General features: G+C 44.6%; 2 protein-coding genes across 2 annotated transcripts; both read right to left on the bottom strand. All coding sequences in view use genetic code 11, as the record gives it.

Moving 5' to 3' along the window:
- Window positions 1–1,342: 1,342 nt before the first annotated feature.
- Window positions 1,343–6,018, bottom strand: EGR_09165 (F-box/WD repeat-containing protein; the record flags this gene model as incomplete). The annotated part of the gene is made up of 6 exons (XM_024498414.1): window positions 1,343–1,582; window positions 2,232–2,378; window positions 3,239–3,430; window positions 3,504–3,839; window positions 3,896–4,093; window positions 5,302–6,018. 6 exons carry the CDS (start codon window positions 6,016–6,018, stop codon window positions 1,343–1,345), a joined length of 1,830 nt encoding a protein of 609 aa, XP_024347157.1.
- Window positions 6,019–8,025: 2,007 nt separating this feature from the next.
- On the bottom strand, window positions 8,026–18,773 carry EGR_09164 (putative cytosolic iron-sulfur protein assembly protein; the record flags this gene model as incomplete). Its single annotated transcript, XM_024498413.1, has 15 exons — window positions 8,026–8,227; window positions 8,645–8,715; window positions 8,791–8,866; window positions 9,054–9,216; window positions 9,795–9,999; window positions 10,342–10,430; window positions 10,796–10,913; window positions 11,091–11,418; window positions 11,467–11,545; window positions 11,592–11,693; window positions 11,774–11,855; window positions 12,120–12,301; window positions 13,149–13,328; window positions 13,470–13,613; window positions 18,557–18,773. 15 exons carry the CDS (start codon window positions 18,771–18,773, stop codon window positions 8,026–8,028), a joined length of 2,238 nt encoding a protein of 745 aa, XP_024347156.1.
- Window positions 18,774–18,876: the final 103 nt, after the last annotated feature.

Below are 18,876 nucleotides of genomic sequence, written 5' to 3'. Positions count from 1 at the left end.
TGGAGGAGGGGGGGGGGGGGGGGGGAAAGGGACTAATTACTACACCTAAAGGAGAATGACCTGTAGGCGGGAGCACGCGAAGAAACGCATGCATTTAATGTGTGTGCGCGCGTGTTAACAGAGGTCTCAGCGACGCCTTTCAAGCCAGAAACAGTGAGGGCGGGGAAAAACCCGGTCATATCTCACAAAAGTATTCCGCAATCTTCTTCTCACGAAATGTTCCCAGAGTAGGGTTGCGTTAGTGACTGTGGGAGAAAGTGAATGCCGACTAACAAGTTCACCACCAGCCCCATGTTTATGTGACAACCAGATTCGTCTACCCGAGGTCATGGTCAGTTTACGATGACCGATTGCGCGGAATCGGGATGTGAACAGGGTAGTTGAATTTAGAAGAGCAATAAAGCAGATTTAGGATCTTTTAGTTCAATCAAGATGGTGGTGGGGTCGATTTCCCTCTGCGGGCCTTCAAATTGACGCGTTAAAACAACCTACCAAACTTCGTCTATGAAGCAGCAGTCACTTCGATTATTTAATGACTCGAATCACCACTGAACCGGTGGATTTCCGGATTCAAAGAAGTCTTTCCAGGCGATCTGCCTAAACTACTGCATCAAATCGCATTCCCCAGTGACAACGACACAGGAAAGAATGTGTGGAGGAACAACTGCGGCAGTGCCTTCCCACCCCAGTTCCAGTTTTTCCCCGAAACCGATGGTGTAGATGTGTTGATGCGAAAACTACCAACTGATTTATAACAGCGTCGTAAAAATGGAAAAGAGAGCGGCAGAAGACTAAAGACAGTTGGGAATTTTTTCAAACGGGAAGGGTCGTAAAGCCTTTCCGCAACCTTACCAATCTCACTCTAACAGACAATCCTAATCTCTCAAGTGGAGGACTTGAGCTGACGATGGGGCGTGAAAAAAAAACGAATTCATTCATCTCAAGGTATGCACGAAGTGTTGGTAAGATCTATCATGCCAATAAGCACGCCATCTTAGTTATGATTGGTGGATAGCTTCCAAACCGTCAAGCCGTACAGCAACTTAAACAGTTCGAGACATCAGCAAACGCTATCTTCAACCGGGCAGACAGACTACGTTTGCCTCAACAACAAGTGACGATGCTAATAATAAGTAGAGGATCAAACACGTATTCTGAACTCTGAACGAATAGGCCACAGTGGGGTCTTGTGTCAGTTGATATAAGATGCCCGATGCCTCTAGATTTACCGCCCTTTCAAAGCACTGTGTGATAAACAAGTTTAGTTGTACGCTGTCGGGTGATAAAGTTCTTTCGCTCCACCAATAAGCACCTAAAAGATGGAAAGGAGGAATACAAGAGCTCACCCATCATAGGCTCCGGAGACAATGCGTTTAGAGTCGAAGCGGATGCAGCGCACGAGTTCGTCGTGGCCCTCGAGGACGCGGAAACAGACACCCGTCTCGATGGCCCAAATGCGGATGGTGAAGTCGGAGGAGCCCGAGACGACGTAAGGCGCGCGGTATTGCAGACATGCGATGCCCCTTCGGTGACCGGAGAGCGTGCGCACAGGACTCGTCGTGGATGTGTCCGTTTGCCACACCTAAAGATTCGGGTAGTAAAACAGCCTTTCATAATTTTTCACCCACTTTTCATTTCCGTTGCGAGGGAGTAACATCCAAAGTGGACAAAAATTCAGGCCTTTCTAGAACTACGCCTGACGGAAACCTTCAAATTTCTGTGGAGGCGCATACCAGGCATGTTCAAATGAAATCGGATAGGTGAAAGAAAGGTTGTAGGTGACAAGTATGTCCCATTACGAGTGCCATTACGCACTTGTCTTACGTCTGGACCAGTCCATCCCAGACACCAATCATTAAGGCACTGATAAGCAACCATGGTAGTGAGAGAAGTTGATTGCCAGTGAAAACTAAAGCGTCAAATCCCAATTCCCGCATATCTAACCTTATCCACAGTGCGATGGTAGGATGTTCAGGCTAAAGCGGGAATGATGACCTCAACCGTGGCGGTTGCCAGGTCACAGCCTTTGCGCTCATTGATATAAACATTTACTAACCGCTTGGAAGGCCCGATCGATGTGTAGCTATCGTGGAAGTGCACAGAAAACGAACCCATCTGTTTAACCTATGGTAATAGTGTCCATGAGGCTACTTCCAGACTAGAAGGTCCTACAACACGCTCTAAGGAGCCGCAATTTCGGACAAAAGTCTTTCTCAAGAATTTTTACCTACCTTGATGGTGCGGTCGCCACTAGCTGAGACAATGTAGCGCTCGTCAAAATCCACCACGTTGACAGCTGCGCGATGACCGGAGAGGATGACACGGAGGTGAATCTCCTTCGGAAGCGCGTCCATGTCCCAAACGGCGATATTACGATCCTACACAAGCATAGAGGTATACGCACACACTGTTAACAATCACAAGATGAAAGTGAATCACTACGGTCAAGTTCATTTTGCACTGCTTGAAAGCGTGACCATGACTTCTTTTGACCGATTTTACTGCGAGCCGAAAGGCAAAAAGTGCAATTATCCTCACAGATCAGGATCACCTTGCACCTATTTTATTGTTTTAAAGTCAATCGATCTACTTCCAACACGATTGCATGCAAAAGGTCAACTCAAACTGGGAGTACAGGTAATAAAATAGGGGCGTCACACATAACAGACGTTAAAACAGTTAAGCTTGGTCTCAAAGTACCTAATGGCGCCGAAGAAGTTCATCCATCAACAAACATGGGAATGGAGGAGAGGGAGCATGGGAGAAATGGCAAGGTGGGGGAGAAGTTGTAAAATGAGGACACATGGCGTGTGAACAGTGCCTCCCACGGCACAATACGGGTTCAGTCATATTAAGGCTAAATTAAATTTAACATAATTAATGTTTACCCAAAAACCACTTGCCGTTTACCGCCTCTCGCCTAGACCGAGGTAATTAAGATTTATGTGAAAATGAAGCGCACGAGGTGGCGGCGACACAGCACCGCGGTCAAAATGTGCCGAAAGCGGCGTAATCAGACCACACCTCTGAACGAATCAAACAAGGAGTGGGTAAAACAGAAACGAGCTGACACCGGAAGATACACACAAGCGAACTGAAAGAACAAGGCAATTATCTCCTATACTGAATCAATGGAAAATGTGTAAAAGCAAGCCTAAAGGGGATCAACTGACGCTAAGATACTTAGGACAGTTTAGACAAGTCAGAGGCGAGTGAAAATGAGGTAAAGCAAGCTCACCTTTGAACACGTGACAAGAACATTATTTCGAAAGCGTAGATGTAACACAGCCTCGTAGTGTTTGTCAAGGATGTGAAGACATTCGCCTGTGGAGAGATCCCAGATGCGCACTTTAGAGTCACTGGAACCGCTAATTAACAGGTTGCCCTCGTACTGCAGACAGAGCACAGACCCGGTGTGACCTCGCAGCACCTAGAAGGAGTAAGTGATATTGTTACCCTCCTCTATTCACTCTCCTTCTATTCTGCGAAAAAACGAATCCAACCTGTGTACATTGGTAACCGTCGGATTCAGACTGAGAGGTTTCGTTTTCGGTCGCTGCCGTAGCGCCGCCCTCCGCTCTCTCGGCGCGTCCCTCCGCCGTAGTTATTGACTCTGCCGACGTTGTGGCAGCGGGAACATCACCCGCAGCGAAGGTGGTGAAGGTTGGGTTGGTTGACGAGGTGCCCACACGGCGCCACACCTTGATGGTATCATCACGCAGGCCTGAGACAATCTTCTCCGAGTCGTATTGCAGGCAGTAGACACCCTTGGAGGTGTCACTGTGACATCGGATACGGGTAAGCCGGAAACGACCGTGATTCCAGTTGTCATTGATGCGCTAAAACAGTTTTTAAATTTGAAGTCTTGTGAGACAAGAGTTGTCCTGGCACATACATCAACCACTGTCAGCCCACGCAGCGAGTCACACGTAGTGTTAAGGTATGACAAGTAGGAAGTAAACGCGGAGAAGGAGATATGCGTAATGCGGTCGGCAGCTCTGACCTGAGTGGTCACCTGAGTGTACGCGTCAGTAAAAAGTTCAGAGGCGAAAAAGTACACGGAATTCGCCCACGAATGCACGCTAGGCAGTGACTATTACGTAGATAATTGGAGGACGCGACTAAAAATGGCACACGGCCACCTTTGATCTCACAGGATGCTTTACTGGGACCACACTTACAGAACATCGAGAATGAGAAGAAACACATATCCAAAAGGAGGTTTAAAGGCAATAGAATCTGGTTAAAAAAGGCAGCCAACAGTAAGTGTGAGGGCTGCGGCTAAAGAAATACCAGCAAGTAAAAGTTGAAAGTACATCGAGGTTAATTGGTGGAAGATGAACTCTAATGGTTGAGCTCGTTTCATGAGAAGGAAAGAGAAGCCAACTGAAGCGTTCAGCTACTTTCATTCATGCCCTAGTATGTCAAACCGACACGATTGTAAAAGAGCTATTTTCAAATGTCTATTAACGAAAAACAGGAAGTAATTAACAAGCTATGGGGATTGCAGTTATGGGGAATCAGCGCTGTCCGAAGCGGATAAAGCTGGTACGGAGTAGCTGGAACTGGGTTTAGCCACTTTACTGAACCCCAGTCGAGAAAACGCTAGTCAACGGCACAACCACTAATCACTGAAGGAATAGAGACTAAAGAGAGCGAGCGAAACTGAGCAAAAATAACGAAGAGCCAGTATGCATACCCGTGGTGCCTTTGAGAACTCTTACTGTGTGTGTGAACATACTAAATTCCGAAAGGGTACTCCAAAAGTCCTGATTTCTCACATTCGCTCCAATATTGAAGTCACACTGTGAAAATTTCCAGAACTCAAGACTCCTCATGACCACACGGAGTGGCTCAGAGTGGGAGCTAGATCCCCCGTTAACCGGTGATTTACGACCACTTGGTGGGGCGGTATACGAGGGTGTTATTAAGAAGCGGTGAAAGTGTATGTTAACACAAAACGAATTTGGGTTTAAAGACATGGAACAGAGTTTTAAGAAAGCCGGTAATTCGGCTGACAAGAGACAGCTAAAAGCTGTTGGGCAAAAATTACTTCCATACTTACCTATTAAGGACACTAAAAGTACGACAATCTCTCCGCAGAAAGGTTGTGCGCAAAAGTAAGGAAAAAGTAATCCACGATTTCGAACGATCCTAGTGCCTTCACATTACCATAAAAGCGAATTTACATGAGATAGGCCAGTCACCTGACCCCGCAATAAATGAGGCAATTGGATACATTCTTTAGCACTACAATAAAACCATGTCAAAAATGAGTTTAATCCAATTAAGTAAACTCACACGAATGTCACGAATAATACGAGGATAAAGTTGCTTATAGAAGCGATGTGCAAGCATCATTTTCTCATGGGAACAAGACTGAGAATAGGTAGGCGTAGGGGAAGCGGCAGTCACCACCGCATCAACTGCTGTTGAGGTGAGGGAAGCTGGTAGCAAATTCCAGTTGTCGCCAAACGGAGTCGGTTGCTGTGCCTGAGTGGAGAACTTGATTGGGGGGAACTCTAGTCCCCGTTTCGGTGCCTGTCCGCAGTTCAACAAGGACAGACGCTGTTCCAGGAGTGATGAGAGAATAGTTGGGTCAGGCAAACTGATGAATGAGAGCCAACCGCGACGCTCGGCAAGCCCGCGCCACATATGATCGGATTCAATGCGTCGCGAGATCAGCTTGCGCCAAAGTTGGTAGCGGACAACAATAGTCTGCCAGCCCTTGGATACCAATTCGACGGCTAGAAGGGAGGTTGCATCGAGGTAGGAAAGGATGTCAGCTGATATATTTGACACACCGCGAGTTGGTAGGGCTGTGACGATGTCACATTGGAGCAGGGGCTCCAGGAGTCTATTGATCTGAGAGTGTTGTGCGTGTGACATGCGGGAAAGCAGTTGGCAAAGGAAATCAACTTGGTCGTCCTCATTCCATTGACTGAACGCCTCAACATAACACTTTTGCTCAGTGACTACCTCAGTTCGCGTCTTCTTCTGGACTGTAACTATGTCCATCCCCTCTCCTGAGGAGCGTTTTATGCTGATAGGCAAACTAGGAAGAGCCTAAGTACATTTAGAAGATATGCGTTAGTGCAAATGAAAACAAGCCTGAAACGGAAACTAGCAAATCAAAAGACAAACGGGAGGAGATTGCTGTACAAAAAGCACATTGAAAACTTCCCCCAAAGAATGCGCAAAAAATTAGTAGGCCTCTGCGTTTCGAAAGTATTCTAGTAGAAAGCCCAAATTAAAAACGACGTTCCCAAAATCTTGACTCGCCAAGAAAATGCTTTAATAAACGACTTTGAATATTATGCGCAATTTGAAAGGCAGTACAACTCCCATCTTAAACTAGTGTTGCCACAATAAAAGACTCAAGAAACGTTGTACCAAAGTAATTCATGGGGACGATAGCGAAGATAACAGTGCACTAACTGACAACTTGCATTTTCAAAGGGTGCGAAATGTCCTCCAATTTCAGATAGAAGACGTGACTCTCTATCATCAACTGGAATATCACCCATTTCAAAGACAATCAACTCAGGTCAAAGTGAGGACTGCCAGATATACAAACTAAAACAAATATTTCCAGAACAAGGTATAATGGAGTCGTTTTTGAAACTAAAAAGCAAAAACTGTTATTGCTTTAGAAAAGTCAAGCTAATTATGCCATAAAAAAACGAAGCAGTGAGCTTACACTCTATAGTAGAGAAAAATCAGATATTTGATCTCAATATTTTGGCCTATAAAATATAGGAATAATTGCAAAACATACCTTTTTTACATGCATTTGCAAGCACGTACATGGTTTTTTACTCCCAAGGCATCTTTTGACAACTCGGTTCATATCGGTTAGGATTCACTGGGACATTTCACGCTTAAGGAGCCTATCGGACAAATTGGCCTTCTGTACTATTTGACTGCACTATGAGCTAATTTAAATTTGTCACGTATATGGCTGGTGACTATCAACGTGCAATTTGACGCGGTAAGGAAAGCCGTTAAGTCGAACATAGAAACGAATGTGGTGCCTCATTTGAAGGCAAGTACTGGCTCTGCTTGCCTGCCGGCGTCGCCAAGGTTTTATCGTGGGCTTCCATTGTAAAGCTGCAACACAAGTTTTGGTTTTCGTCTACTAAAAATATATGTAACGAATATAGTAGGTGCTCAGTTATCACAGTGCTTTGAGTATCAATGGGGAATTTGAAAGCATCAGTTTATAAGAAAAACGTAAATAGGGCGTGCCACTCTGGCGGCCCCGCGCACCTCTATTATAGCTCTCTGAGGCATTTCTGAAGACGGTAGAATATGTACATATATATTCGTCATACAAAAGGTACTAGGTCTACTAGCACAGCTCAAAAGCTAGCCCATCTGGTGTCGTACATGGCCAAGTCAAAAGTCGCTCTTGACTAGGACAGATGCTTAAACAACTACCGTTTTACACTATAAATGACGTACATCTTCTCGCTAATGCATCTTACGTGCCAATTGGTGAAATAGGATTGGGATATCTATCCCTTCTTTAAATATATCCTGGCGTTAAATTCCACACTTAAGTTAGTCTTTTAATCTTTAAAGACCTAGAATTAAAAGCGTTATTCTGCGCGAAGAAGTGCACTGCACCACGGACAGGAATACTGTTTCTAGTAAGACTTAATTTAATAAGCCGCCAATTGTGTCTCGAAAAAGCTGCTAAGGCTCCACTAAAATACCTCATTTATCGCCTGGATCGTCGCAACTGCAAATCGACCTTTTTATTTTCAAATAATTGATAGTCAAATGCAAACCTGCCGACCGCGAGTCTGCGCGACCTAATAGAGGATAAATTTGAATTGGCCAATTATAACCCTATCATCTCATCGCGCAGCGAAGCCGATGCCAAGATAGTACCAAGAGGCGCAGTTTCTATCAGAGATACAATTACAGCTCAAAGAACTGCTAGTGCAAGTCACGCAAGCGAAAGGAAAAGAGAGAGTAATGTCGGTAGATGAAAAAATCAGATTGGCAAGTTGAAGAAGCTTAGGTGCTAACAAACAAGGAACTCGGGTGCACGAGTGATGAGAGGTAGCCAAAGAGACGACGAAGATTCGCATGGGTTAAGGCACCACCGCTATGAGGTGCAGACCCTGCCTCAGCTGCCCATGGGAAGGTTTGAGCGCCGTGGCAATGATCGCAGGTTGGGGCGACGAAAAGGCCAATCAACTCTGGTGCCTTGCCTAGTCTTTTGGACAAATTAGTGAACTTCTCTTCTAATGCAGGTTTTTTTTCTTTTTGCGTCGACGTATGAATATCACATGGATTACTATGCGGGTGTGGCTTTAGTAAGCCCCTTGCTGCGAGTCTCCATCGATCCAACCATCCACAGAGGACACTTTTCTTTCCCTACTTTTAGACTTAGCATACGGATACCGAAACCAGAAATGTTGCATACTGCCGCCACCAATGTGACGGCTGAATGGGAATAGTCTAAATAGTACCGCCACCAATGGTGGCCACAAGATAAGTTGCTAAAAGGTGGAATACAGGAAATCGTGGACAAAGGCTTCGCTGTCACTTGAGTCCGGGTCACATTAGAGCAACCGATGTATACGATAGGTAACTGCCGTTGGGTGGAGCTAACGGAGGGAAGGAGACTCACGCTATTGGTGTCGGAGGATGAAGGTTCTGTTTTCTCGCACAGAGGCTGGGAATTTGCCACTTAGTGAGAGCCTGGTGCAACAAAAAAGGGAATCGGAGACATGGCTATGAGCTGTGGACATTGGTTAGCGCCTCCAAATGACTCACCTGGTGCTCACATGACCGTCCAAGCATTCGGGTTGTTCCTACACAGACTGACGTTGAGGCTGTCACTAATGGAGTCCTAGTCGAAGCCAGTAACGGTAGACGTCGGCACAGCGGTGAGTTCCGACAATAATAGTGGCTTCATTACACACCTTTAGCTATACAAACAACCCGCCTACTTTGAAGTGTAATGGTGTCAGAATTTTGACCAACCCGGCCTGAAGGTACGCAGTACGAGTCCTCCACTCCCAACTTTTGAGATCTACGCGGGTGCCGATGGGGCCCACCTGTCACTAGCCTCCAGCCCTCCTGCACCCTCAGCACCCACCACCCCCCGAAAAGAATGCGCCGTCTCCCACCACTGCTTCAAAGCCGGTTCATGTCTAAGCGAATCGTCGGAGACAATGGCTACTCCCTCTTCACCAAAGCCTGCCAGCAAAGAGCATTAACGAAACACACGACGGCGGCCAATACCAGAGGGAAATCACCGCAGGGTCACGGCTTCGAATACGTGTTCTACTATCTTCCCCTACTAATTATCGCGTCTTCCAGACACTCCGATACTAACCAAGAGTTACGCATAACAGCTCTAAAATGTCTTCCAAGGCTCATTACAAGCCATGGTGCTACTAGCTCTTTGATTTAATTGTATGGTTAACCACAGATACTTTCATTTTCGCCGCCAACCTGATCTACTCCTGGCACTAATCTCAGCCCTTCTGTGCGTCTAACGTACCTCGTAAAGATATCATAGAGCAACCTAAACGCCGTAGCTAAGAAGGTCAGACAGCGTTACCGTTTGAGATCTCCTTCCCTTCTCGATCGATACACAACACTGCAAAATTTGGAATCAGAAATGTGCATTCCGTATTCAAGGTACAAATGTACAAAAACGGTTAAACCAACTATGCATTACTCCGAACACGCAGACTGTACAATCTCCAGAGATGTCTCTCAGGCGCTAGACCGGAACAAAAGTGAGCCTCTCTGATGGGATGCCAAAAGACGGATTCTGCTATTGATCCGAGATCGCTGTGTTTGCGACATGTGGGAGAGCAAGAGACAGAAGAGCTCAACCTGATCATCCTCATTCCACTGACTGATCGCCTCGATGTAGCGTGCTTGTTCCGCTACTACATCGAGTCTCAACTTCTTTTGTGCTGCAGCTGCATCCGCCTGGTCAACTGGTAGACGTTTGATGCCGACACGAATCTAAACGTTAAAAGTGCATAAGTAGGACGAATAAAAAAAAATTGGAAAATGGAGTGAATTATAGCTCAAATGCGAAAGCGCAGCGGATATGTTCGAGCAACTAGCAAAACCTTCGCGTCACAAGTGTCATGCACACATCTGACTTTGAGAATGAGCCTCGAGAGGTGGTTAGGAGTAGAGCTACATAAATCCACCTCAAAATAAGCTATAAATTTTAAATACAAGGTGCAATTATTGCCTCCAAGCACTTTGCTACAGAACGGTAAACGACTGAGGGATATTTGCATATCATTAGATTCTGAAGCAGTTAACGAGTAATCAGGGTGTAAGGTAGCAAATTACAGTCTCACTGCCGCCAAAATACCCGTCTTTTTCAAATGAACGTCGATCCCCACCACCGACAGGGCACTCGTCCATTTTCAAGGCCAATTCTACACAGGGTTCAAATCAAGTGGCGATAAGTCTACTATTTAAAACATTGGCCCTTTATAATCACAATTCTGTAGTTTAAAACTATAATGTACTTTCTTGAACACACATTAAATATTTTAGCGACAAATAGGGTCATCTACTTACGCCATGGTGTTACTCATCCAAGTGGTCTTTGATGAGTCAAATATGATTATAAGAAACCTTTAAATAACCACCTTACCAAACTTACTCCCTTGCTTTTACCCGGAAACTTTTAGCCATTCTATTCTATCACACCACATTTTGCGGCAAGAAGCTCTGTTAAATGCATACCCAACTCTACCTCTTACAGGAACAGACTCAACCCCCCTCAGGGGCACCATACCGGGGAAAATCGTGACCGAATCGAAACTAGCCTTGGCATCTCCGAAATCTAACATCCCCAAGAAGGCATTGGGGGTCAGTCCCACTAGACTGTCTGAGACAGCATTACAAGAGCGCCACTAGACGACCGCCCGAAGACCAAACAAAACCCGACTGCATGAAACTACAGCAATGCTTACTAGCACGCTACAGAAATCCACATTTCATACCCCAAAATTTGGAGCCAGGCTTAGATGGAGGGGAATACGCTTGCGAAATATTGATATACCAAAATAAATGTCAAGCGCTCAATCTACATCAAGCTCATCTTCCTCAGATTGTGCATGAAGCGCATGACAAATTGAGTCAAGGTCGAGAGGCATGCCCCACAAGTTCACCTGCCGATCATCACCAGCTGTGGCGAGCAGATAGGCCGCCCTCATAACGGCGTCCTTCGGCTCGCATATCTTCGGCCTCCATGCTACACAGTTTACATCACTTCCGTGGGATTTGGAAAGGTGTTGCCACACTACCACATCCTCAGTTGAAACCTCACTCACGAGGTTGCCTGGGGTAAGATTTATCCGGAACACGTAGACGGAGTTATCACCACCACATGTGGCTAAATAGTGACCGCAGGGAGTCCTAGATTCAGAAGACGTTAACTTGTCTGTCTTGCCTTAATAAACCTACCAGGCCAGACCGAATACAGGTGCATTGTGGTAGCCTGCTAGGGTTTTAAAACATACCCAATGGGGAGACTTTTCATCAGCTAAAGAAAAATAAGTTATGATTGTAGAAAAAATGAGCTAACTTACGCAATTCATGCCAAAGTTTGATGCTTGTGTCCTCACTTACGGAGGCTAAAAACTGACCGTTTGGTGAGAACTCCGCCTTCCAAACGGTGGACTCGTGACCAACTGCAGGGGGCAAGAAGCAGGATGAGTAGATGAATGTGACTATTCCAGCTTTGCTTAAGTGGGAGCTTCAACCAACTCACTCAATTTACAAACAACTGCCCAGTCGTCGAGCTCCTCTTTGTACAAGTTGATTGTATTGTCGTAGCTTGTGGAACCCAGCATCTGTCAGGAAGAGCAAGTCAAGTAAAATCAAAAGTATGGTCAATAAAGAGGTTGCCTTTTCTACCAAAATAACAAAAAAACCATGTTTTAATCGAAAAGTATCCACCGATTAAATTGATGGCATAAGGTTCATTTCAGTTTCAACTTAACAGTTCCTCTTAAAATTAAGTAGAAAATGTGCTATGGTCCTCGGAAATGACTCGGGGCGCTACCACACAACTTAATCGAGAAAAAGGCAGGCAACAGATGGAACAAATAGGATACCTCTTTGATGGGATGCCAAAAGACGTATTTGACGTCACCACGGTGGGGTTGAAGGACACTGACGCACTGGAAGTCCTCCTCGTCATCGAATTCCCAGATCCACACACTCTTATCGCGTCCACACGTGGCCAGGAGGCAACCGGAGGGCGACCAGGTCACACATTTGACCTCGCTGGTATGGCCTTTAGCCCAAAAATGGTAGTGAAAATAAAAGGAGGATATTTTTGAAGGTGAAAAAGATGCCCAATAAGTGTGAAATATGCATTAATAAAAAGTAGGAATGTCAGATAACCGAAATGCCTCGTGAACCACTGTAAAATTCTCGCTGGAAGCCAAATAAGTACAGCTTGGATGCATGTACTCAATACAATGCAATTATGTGAGTAAGAAGTGCCCTTTCCTCTTCAGAAAGAGCAAGGACAAGTAAATCAGTGAGGAGAATGTCCAACTTTTATTCCCACTTGACGGCGCAAAAGAGTATTTCCACTCATCACTGCACCACGGAGATTGATGTAAAATACGAAGAATGCCCAGGTCTCAGATCCTAGCGACTAAGGATAACTTCGGCAACAGGCACCCAGTTCGAGCAGAGCCAGTGAAAGTAAGACACCAGGCTTTCTATTTACATACCGGATATAGGAACAGAGTAGACCGAAGACCCTTAAACCTGTCAAATTAACCAATTTTGTGTCAACGCTATCATACGGATAACTTAAATAGAGCAGCATGCTGTCCAAATAGGGCAATACACTCGAAGTAAACGACCTCTCAGTGGACATGGTCGCTCATGCCTGCTTAGTCAAGATGGAAATGGAGTATGCAACTGAAACCGGGCCTCCCTCAATCATGAATTTACAATCCACCGATTTTGGTCCAGCTAAGCATTTCAAATACCAAAGTGCGTCTTCTCACAAGAGGGATGAGTGCGAAGTATCTTAAAGGGACCGCTCATACAGCAGGAAGTTATGACCCAAGATAATGTATTGACAAAGATGCATAAACATTCCAATTGGCATCAGGTGAACCTACCCTCCAAAATAGCGATAGATAGCAGGTCGATTGTTCCGTCTGTTACCTCAACACGGCATATAGCAACGGTTGAATCGAAACTAGCAGTAGCTAAGTACCTGTCACTTGGAGACCATGACACGTGTCGAACAGTGCGAATGTGGTTATCAGTCGAAGAGAAGGCGCACTTCCATGTAGGACCTTCAGAGACGATGGAAAAACAGTGAAAAAAGAGACAGGTAAAAGTAAAGGTTACGGTAGTGATATAAGAAAGTGACATTAAAAAAGCTGTTATGAAGAACAATGACAGTATGAAAAAGGACTAGAAGATTGAAAGCATACCTTCGGTAACCCAGAGACAAACGGATTTATCTTCTCCACAGGACGCTAGGATCGTGCCGGCATTATTCCATGAAACACACCAAACACGTTCCTCGTGATGACTGAGAGTTTGGAGCCTTTTCACTTTCGCTGATGGGTCGCCAACTGGGAAACAATAAGATTCAGTCATCGCAAACGGTTCTTTGTTCTAGATTAAGAAGTAAGATTAGCAGCATCTAAAAGTGGATGCAAAGATATCGGATACACTATCCAGCCGCACCTATATCGCCAAATCTGATGTGCAACAAATAAGAGAAAATGTGGCTTCCCTTGAAAATTTGTAATCTCATGTGTGTTCCAAATCAATTTGAGGTCTGCCCTAACAGTCAGCACACGGTCATTTTGCATTTAAATAGTGAAAATAAGTAAGCATGATATTATTGCCAAGGCATACTAAGGCCTACACATAAGAATGCGTTTCGGCAGGTCAAAGACCAACGCGTCAGAAATGTATCCCATATGACCTTGGGTTGGCCTGATAAAAAATCCTCACTTAATTAAATCCTAACACATCAGTAAATAATACAAATGAAAATACAATACTTATATTAAAGTTTTATTCAGATAAAACGGCAAAATGTCTTAGAAAGATGTCAAGGAGGTGAGTATCCTAGATTGTTCAAAATCCATAACGCATTAGAGTGATTGCGCCAGTACTCAAGTAATATCAACTTATTCGTGCACTTTGCGGATTTGCAGAAACCACAACTTAGTACTTAAGGGCACAGACATGAGGGAGTTCTATAAAACTTCTGGGCATACAAGTACATGCCACATGTCGGAAATTTAAAGTAATGGTAAAAATTTCTCTTCCTAACATTCAACAAAATTCCTTGTAAAACGATTTTTGAGTATCTTTTCAAGCACCTAAGCAAGCGATATAACAAGCATGCCTCAGGCATTATATACCAGTGCGCAACTTAATTGTGATGCGTTGGTTGTATGTTTGGCTCATAGTTTTAGTAAGGGATAGCCCTATGTAGCGTCCCAGCACTCCCTGAAGACGAAAGAAGACACAATACTCGAGCAGAATATATATTCAGCACGGAGAAGGTGTCTGGGCTATTGGCATGGCCCAAAAGGCCAGCCCACCCAGCGAGGTACAAGGGGGCTAATTCGAAGCACAAAAGTGGCGCCTCACCAGAACCGAGGGATAAACCACTATCGTATTACATAGCCTTTCTCCTCTTTTGAGCGTCGTCCCCGGCGCTCCCACAGGTCAACCTCCCGCGTCAGCCATTACAACGTAGTCGGTGCAGTAAAAAAAAAACCCACGAGCCAACCGTGCCAGTCACCAAATTAGCGCGCAACTGAGGGGATAGTTGACCTCAACGTCACTGATCCCTCTTGGCAGCTTGACTGGATCTGGGGTTTCGTCCGGTTAAGGGATTTCATTCAGGACGGGGAACTGCGCCGGCCATCATGCGTGTCCATAGATAGATGCAGGAACACTGGCCTAAAAGCATATTTGAATAAGGGAATTAAAGATTTAAAACGGGTCCATGGGGGACGGTAGGGGAAATCCGTAACGAAACTTCCAGATGGTTCACGGCTAGTGTCGCTTCAGTTGTTAATAGCTTTTCTGCAGAACACGGGACTGGGAGAGATGCCGAAGGTAGATGTCAACATCAACCCTTCTGTTAGGAGTCATAACCATTCTCCCATCCGTAGCATGTGTACTCCTTCCGCTCTACTAAGGCTTATCACGCAGAAGTGGAAAATCAGGATACATGTCTTTCAAGATCGGGTTCGCTTTCCGCTGCCACCAATGTAGCGTCCCGGCACTCCCTGAAGACGAAAGAAGACACAATACTCGGGCAGAATATATATTCAGCACGGAGAAGGTGTCCGGGCTATTGGCATGGCTCGAAAGGCCAGTCCGCCTAACGAGGTACAAGGAGGCCGAATTAGAAATACAAAAGTGGTGCCTCACCAATACCGGGGGATAAACCACGGTTGTATTACACTTGTGTATCTGGCCTCTGGGTCTCTTTAGTTCCCCAGCATCTACTAACTGCTAAATATGCATATTTTTAAAGCAAATTTTTTTAGCCTTAAAAGAGGTTGCATTGTTGTGTAGCATATAGTGAATTGCAAAAATTTTGCGTGGTAGTGTAAGTGGTGGCCGCAATTGAGGCAATACTCGTAAAATATTAGTTTGCTACTAATTGCCAACTTAAATTAGCCGTGTAAGCTAAGTTTTGTGCTTCTAAGTGTTTAACGCTTAATTTTTTTATAATGAATTTAACGGCCTCATTTTGTTTTATTTTTTTTAATAATTGCGGTTTATTGAGTGCGCCAGCTTGCGCGTTAGCTTGTTGCAGCGCAAACCGTTTAGCAGCCAGGCTATATAAACCGGTAAACAAAAAACTTGGTGTCTTTTAATATTTTGGTTAACTGTTTTAATTTTTTAAGGTATTTTGTTAATAATTTTTTTCCTAACTTTTTTAATTTTGCATGAATTTTCGCTTTTTAATTTTTTGAACTCGTAACAACAATAGCTTTAAAGTTCCCCTTTTACAATAGCCAAAATGGTTTTTTTACTATTAAGGGTTATCATTAGTTTTTTTGGGTAACTTTTTTATGCAGTTATTTTTAGTCCTTTTTGGGCTAATGGATCAGCAATTCTCCTGGGATAACCTACCTCACACTACCTCCGGAACCTTATCAACTTCAATGGTGTTTCCAAATGACCACCAATCCACACTTTTGGATTCTAGTTTATTGTCTTGGCCCCAGGATGACCAGGTGGTGTGGAGTGTTACAGACGCTTGCACTTCAAAACGTCTCAAGCTAGAGGACCGACTTCAAGACGTGCACGAAAAGGCGGATGATGCCGCTTTCCAGCCGTTTTACTTGACTTCCTGTTTTCAGGCCCCAGGAGATTTAAATAAGGATTTAAGTGGATTTTCGTATCTTCCTCAGCCTTACTTATGTAAGTAATTTTTAATATTTTTAAATTGATTTTGAATGAAGCATGGTCATTTTTAATTTAAACCAGTGGATAATCTTTTAATTTTTTACCTGTCAATAGAAAGGGTTATACTGCATAGCATAGACCCATCAGAGGCAACTTAGTCAAAAATGCCAAGTTGATTACATCCTCGATATCAGAATTCGGTATACGATTAGTATCTTTTGATGACTGACTACACCCCTCACAGCTGGTTATTACCTAGTTTTAAATGTGAAGGAAGCAGTATAGCCCTTTAACTCAAAGAGAGGAGAAAGTGTGCCAACTTAGACGGATCAGTAAAATGTGTTGACTACATTCTAAAGCTTCTACCGATCTCACTTCTGCTACTGGCGCTGCTGCTGTCACGGCTGTTCATGTTTCCGGATCAAAAAACAATCATAACTGCCCTTGTTCAAGGCATTTAGTCACACACACACACATACGTATATGGAGCTGCCGAGGAGGAATGAGGGGGAGTTTTGAGAAAAAGGGGTGCCTCATTGCCAATTTACCATTGTCTTCAGAGTCCACAGCGTCCAGGAGAGCATTAAAATGTACAACAGTCAAGTCCTCTGCCTACGAACCATTATATGTGTGCGTGCATTTATGTGGATTTGCATTTACGTACACACACACATACAACACAGGCACTGTCGATACATTTCCGATACATCTTGGCTCTCACCGCTCATATCTGATGTCTGTCTTTCCATGGATAACTACTTCTTCGAGCTGTTCAGCGCGCTAAACCCTACTCCATGAGATACCGTACCGCCAGAGTTCAGGATGCTAACTACTACCTGATTGACGACCATGATATGATTCGATGTACTAATGCTTTAAATGCTGAAAGAAGTGGATATCTGCTGCTTTATTAATCTGAAAAATTTTGCCTCTGTAAAGCGGGGCAACAAAAGCCAACTTTCCTCTGCTTTATCAAGTGGAGGGGAGGAAGATCTTCCCAAGGCTGCTTTGTCTACTCAAGTCATATAGTTAAGTGCCATCGCCTCTCAGGCCAATTATAATCGTCCCATTTATCTTTCGATAGGTTGCAGAGAGGATTGGGAAGTTGATCATTTAACTTCTGACTAATTGTCAGGAAAATTTTTGTCCAAAAGGCAAATGAATTTCGTGACAAGCAAACTGTAATATTTTCTACCCTCTTTGACCGCTCCACTTCATCAGAGATTAAGGTCTACACTCAAAGAAGCCAAAAGTTAATTGTTTTCTTCCTAATCCAGCCACACTTCTACCCAGAGGAATATGGGCTTGAGTCTGATTTGCATCTTTAATCCTGTAGTCTTAGAAGGCAGCTGAAGAGAAAGACAGATGGAAAGACAGACAGAGAGGGAGAGAGCAACCACCCTAAGCACAGTATTAAATTGACTGCTGGTAAAGCGTTGGGTTTAGATCCTTTACGTCTCCCCTGGGGCATACAAACACATATCCACGAGCAGACGCTGGTGTGCATATGCCTCAGGACTGTTATAAGACCAGACTCATGTGCGGAAAATGGGGACTGTTGTGATTGCTGTTAGTCTGCAGAGCAGTGGGCACAGAATACCGAAGCAACAGCCCAGTAATTGGGCTTCCAACAGTAGTTTGTTCCTACTTATTCCGCCTGCAGTTGTCGACTATATGCGAGGGGGAGAAGTGTGGTCTTCTAGGAGCTACAACTAGGCGAGATTATAAATAACTTTTCCAGATGGCTAAAAAAACCGCTCAATTTAGTACGCACTGGGGTGAGAGAAACTGCTTCATTCACGACCCCAATTTCCCCAGTCACTCCTTTAATTCGATTACCTGTCAGAGAGGACTCATAGGTCTAATTTCTAGGAGATAATTTCATGACACAATGACAAAGCCTTACGGCTGCCAAGAAAATAGGAAACAGGGGAGGGGGGGGTAAAGGGTAGGGAAAGTGAAGCTGTGTTAAAGCCTCTAGGCTCGACATCTCCTTCTATCTCTATAATTTCTGGTGGTTGTTTGTGTGTAGGTGTGTGATCGTGGTTCAGAATGGGGTGTTTTCTTAAGCCAGTCCCTACCTACACCCACAACTTGCGTTTGTGTGCTAGTGTGTGTGCTTGCACACCTGCCTGCCTGTTAGAGTGTGTAGCCTCCAGGGCTGGAGGGAAGGAGAGAAAGGTGAAGCGGGAGAAGCATTCGCTACATTTAGTGAACTTGTCCATCAGGGCATTTTGCTGGTGATGGTGCTGATGCATCGATGAGGTAGGTAGAATGGTAGGTAACACACCACGGGGTGGTGGTGGTGATGGAGTGGGAAATGCAGCCCCACTTGCATGCTGCATGTAGCCACTACACACATACACATGTTCCTGTCTCAACTTTTGCGGATCAGAGTTGGTAAATTTTTAATCTCTGCCTGAAATATTTCACCTTTCATGCAAAAGT

This window comes from Echinococcus granulosus (genome assembly GCF_000524195.1).
Source record: "Echinococcus granulosus chromosome Unknown EG_S00135, whole genome shotgun sequence".
Taxonomy (NCBI): Eukaryota; Metazoa; Platyhelminthes; class Cestoda; order Cyclophyllidea; family Taeniidae; genus Echinococcus; species Echinococcus granulosus.
Note: the sequence above shows the minus strand (reverse complement) of the source record. Positions and strands in the feature narration are given on the sequence as shown.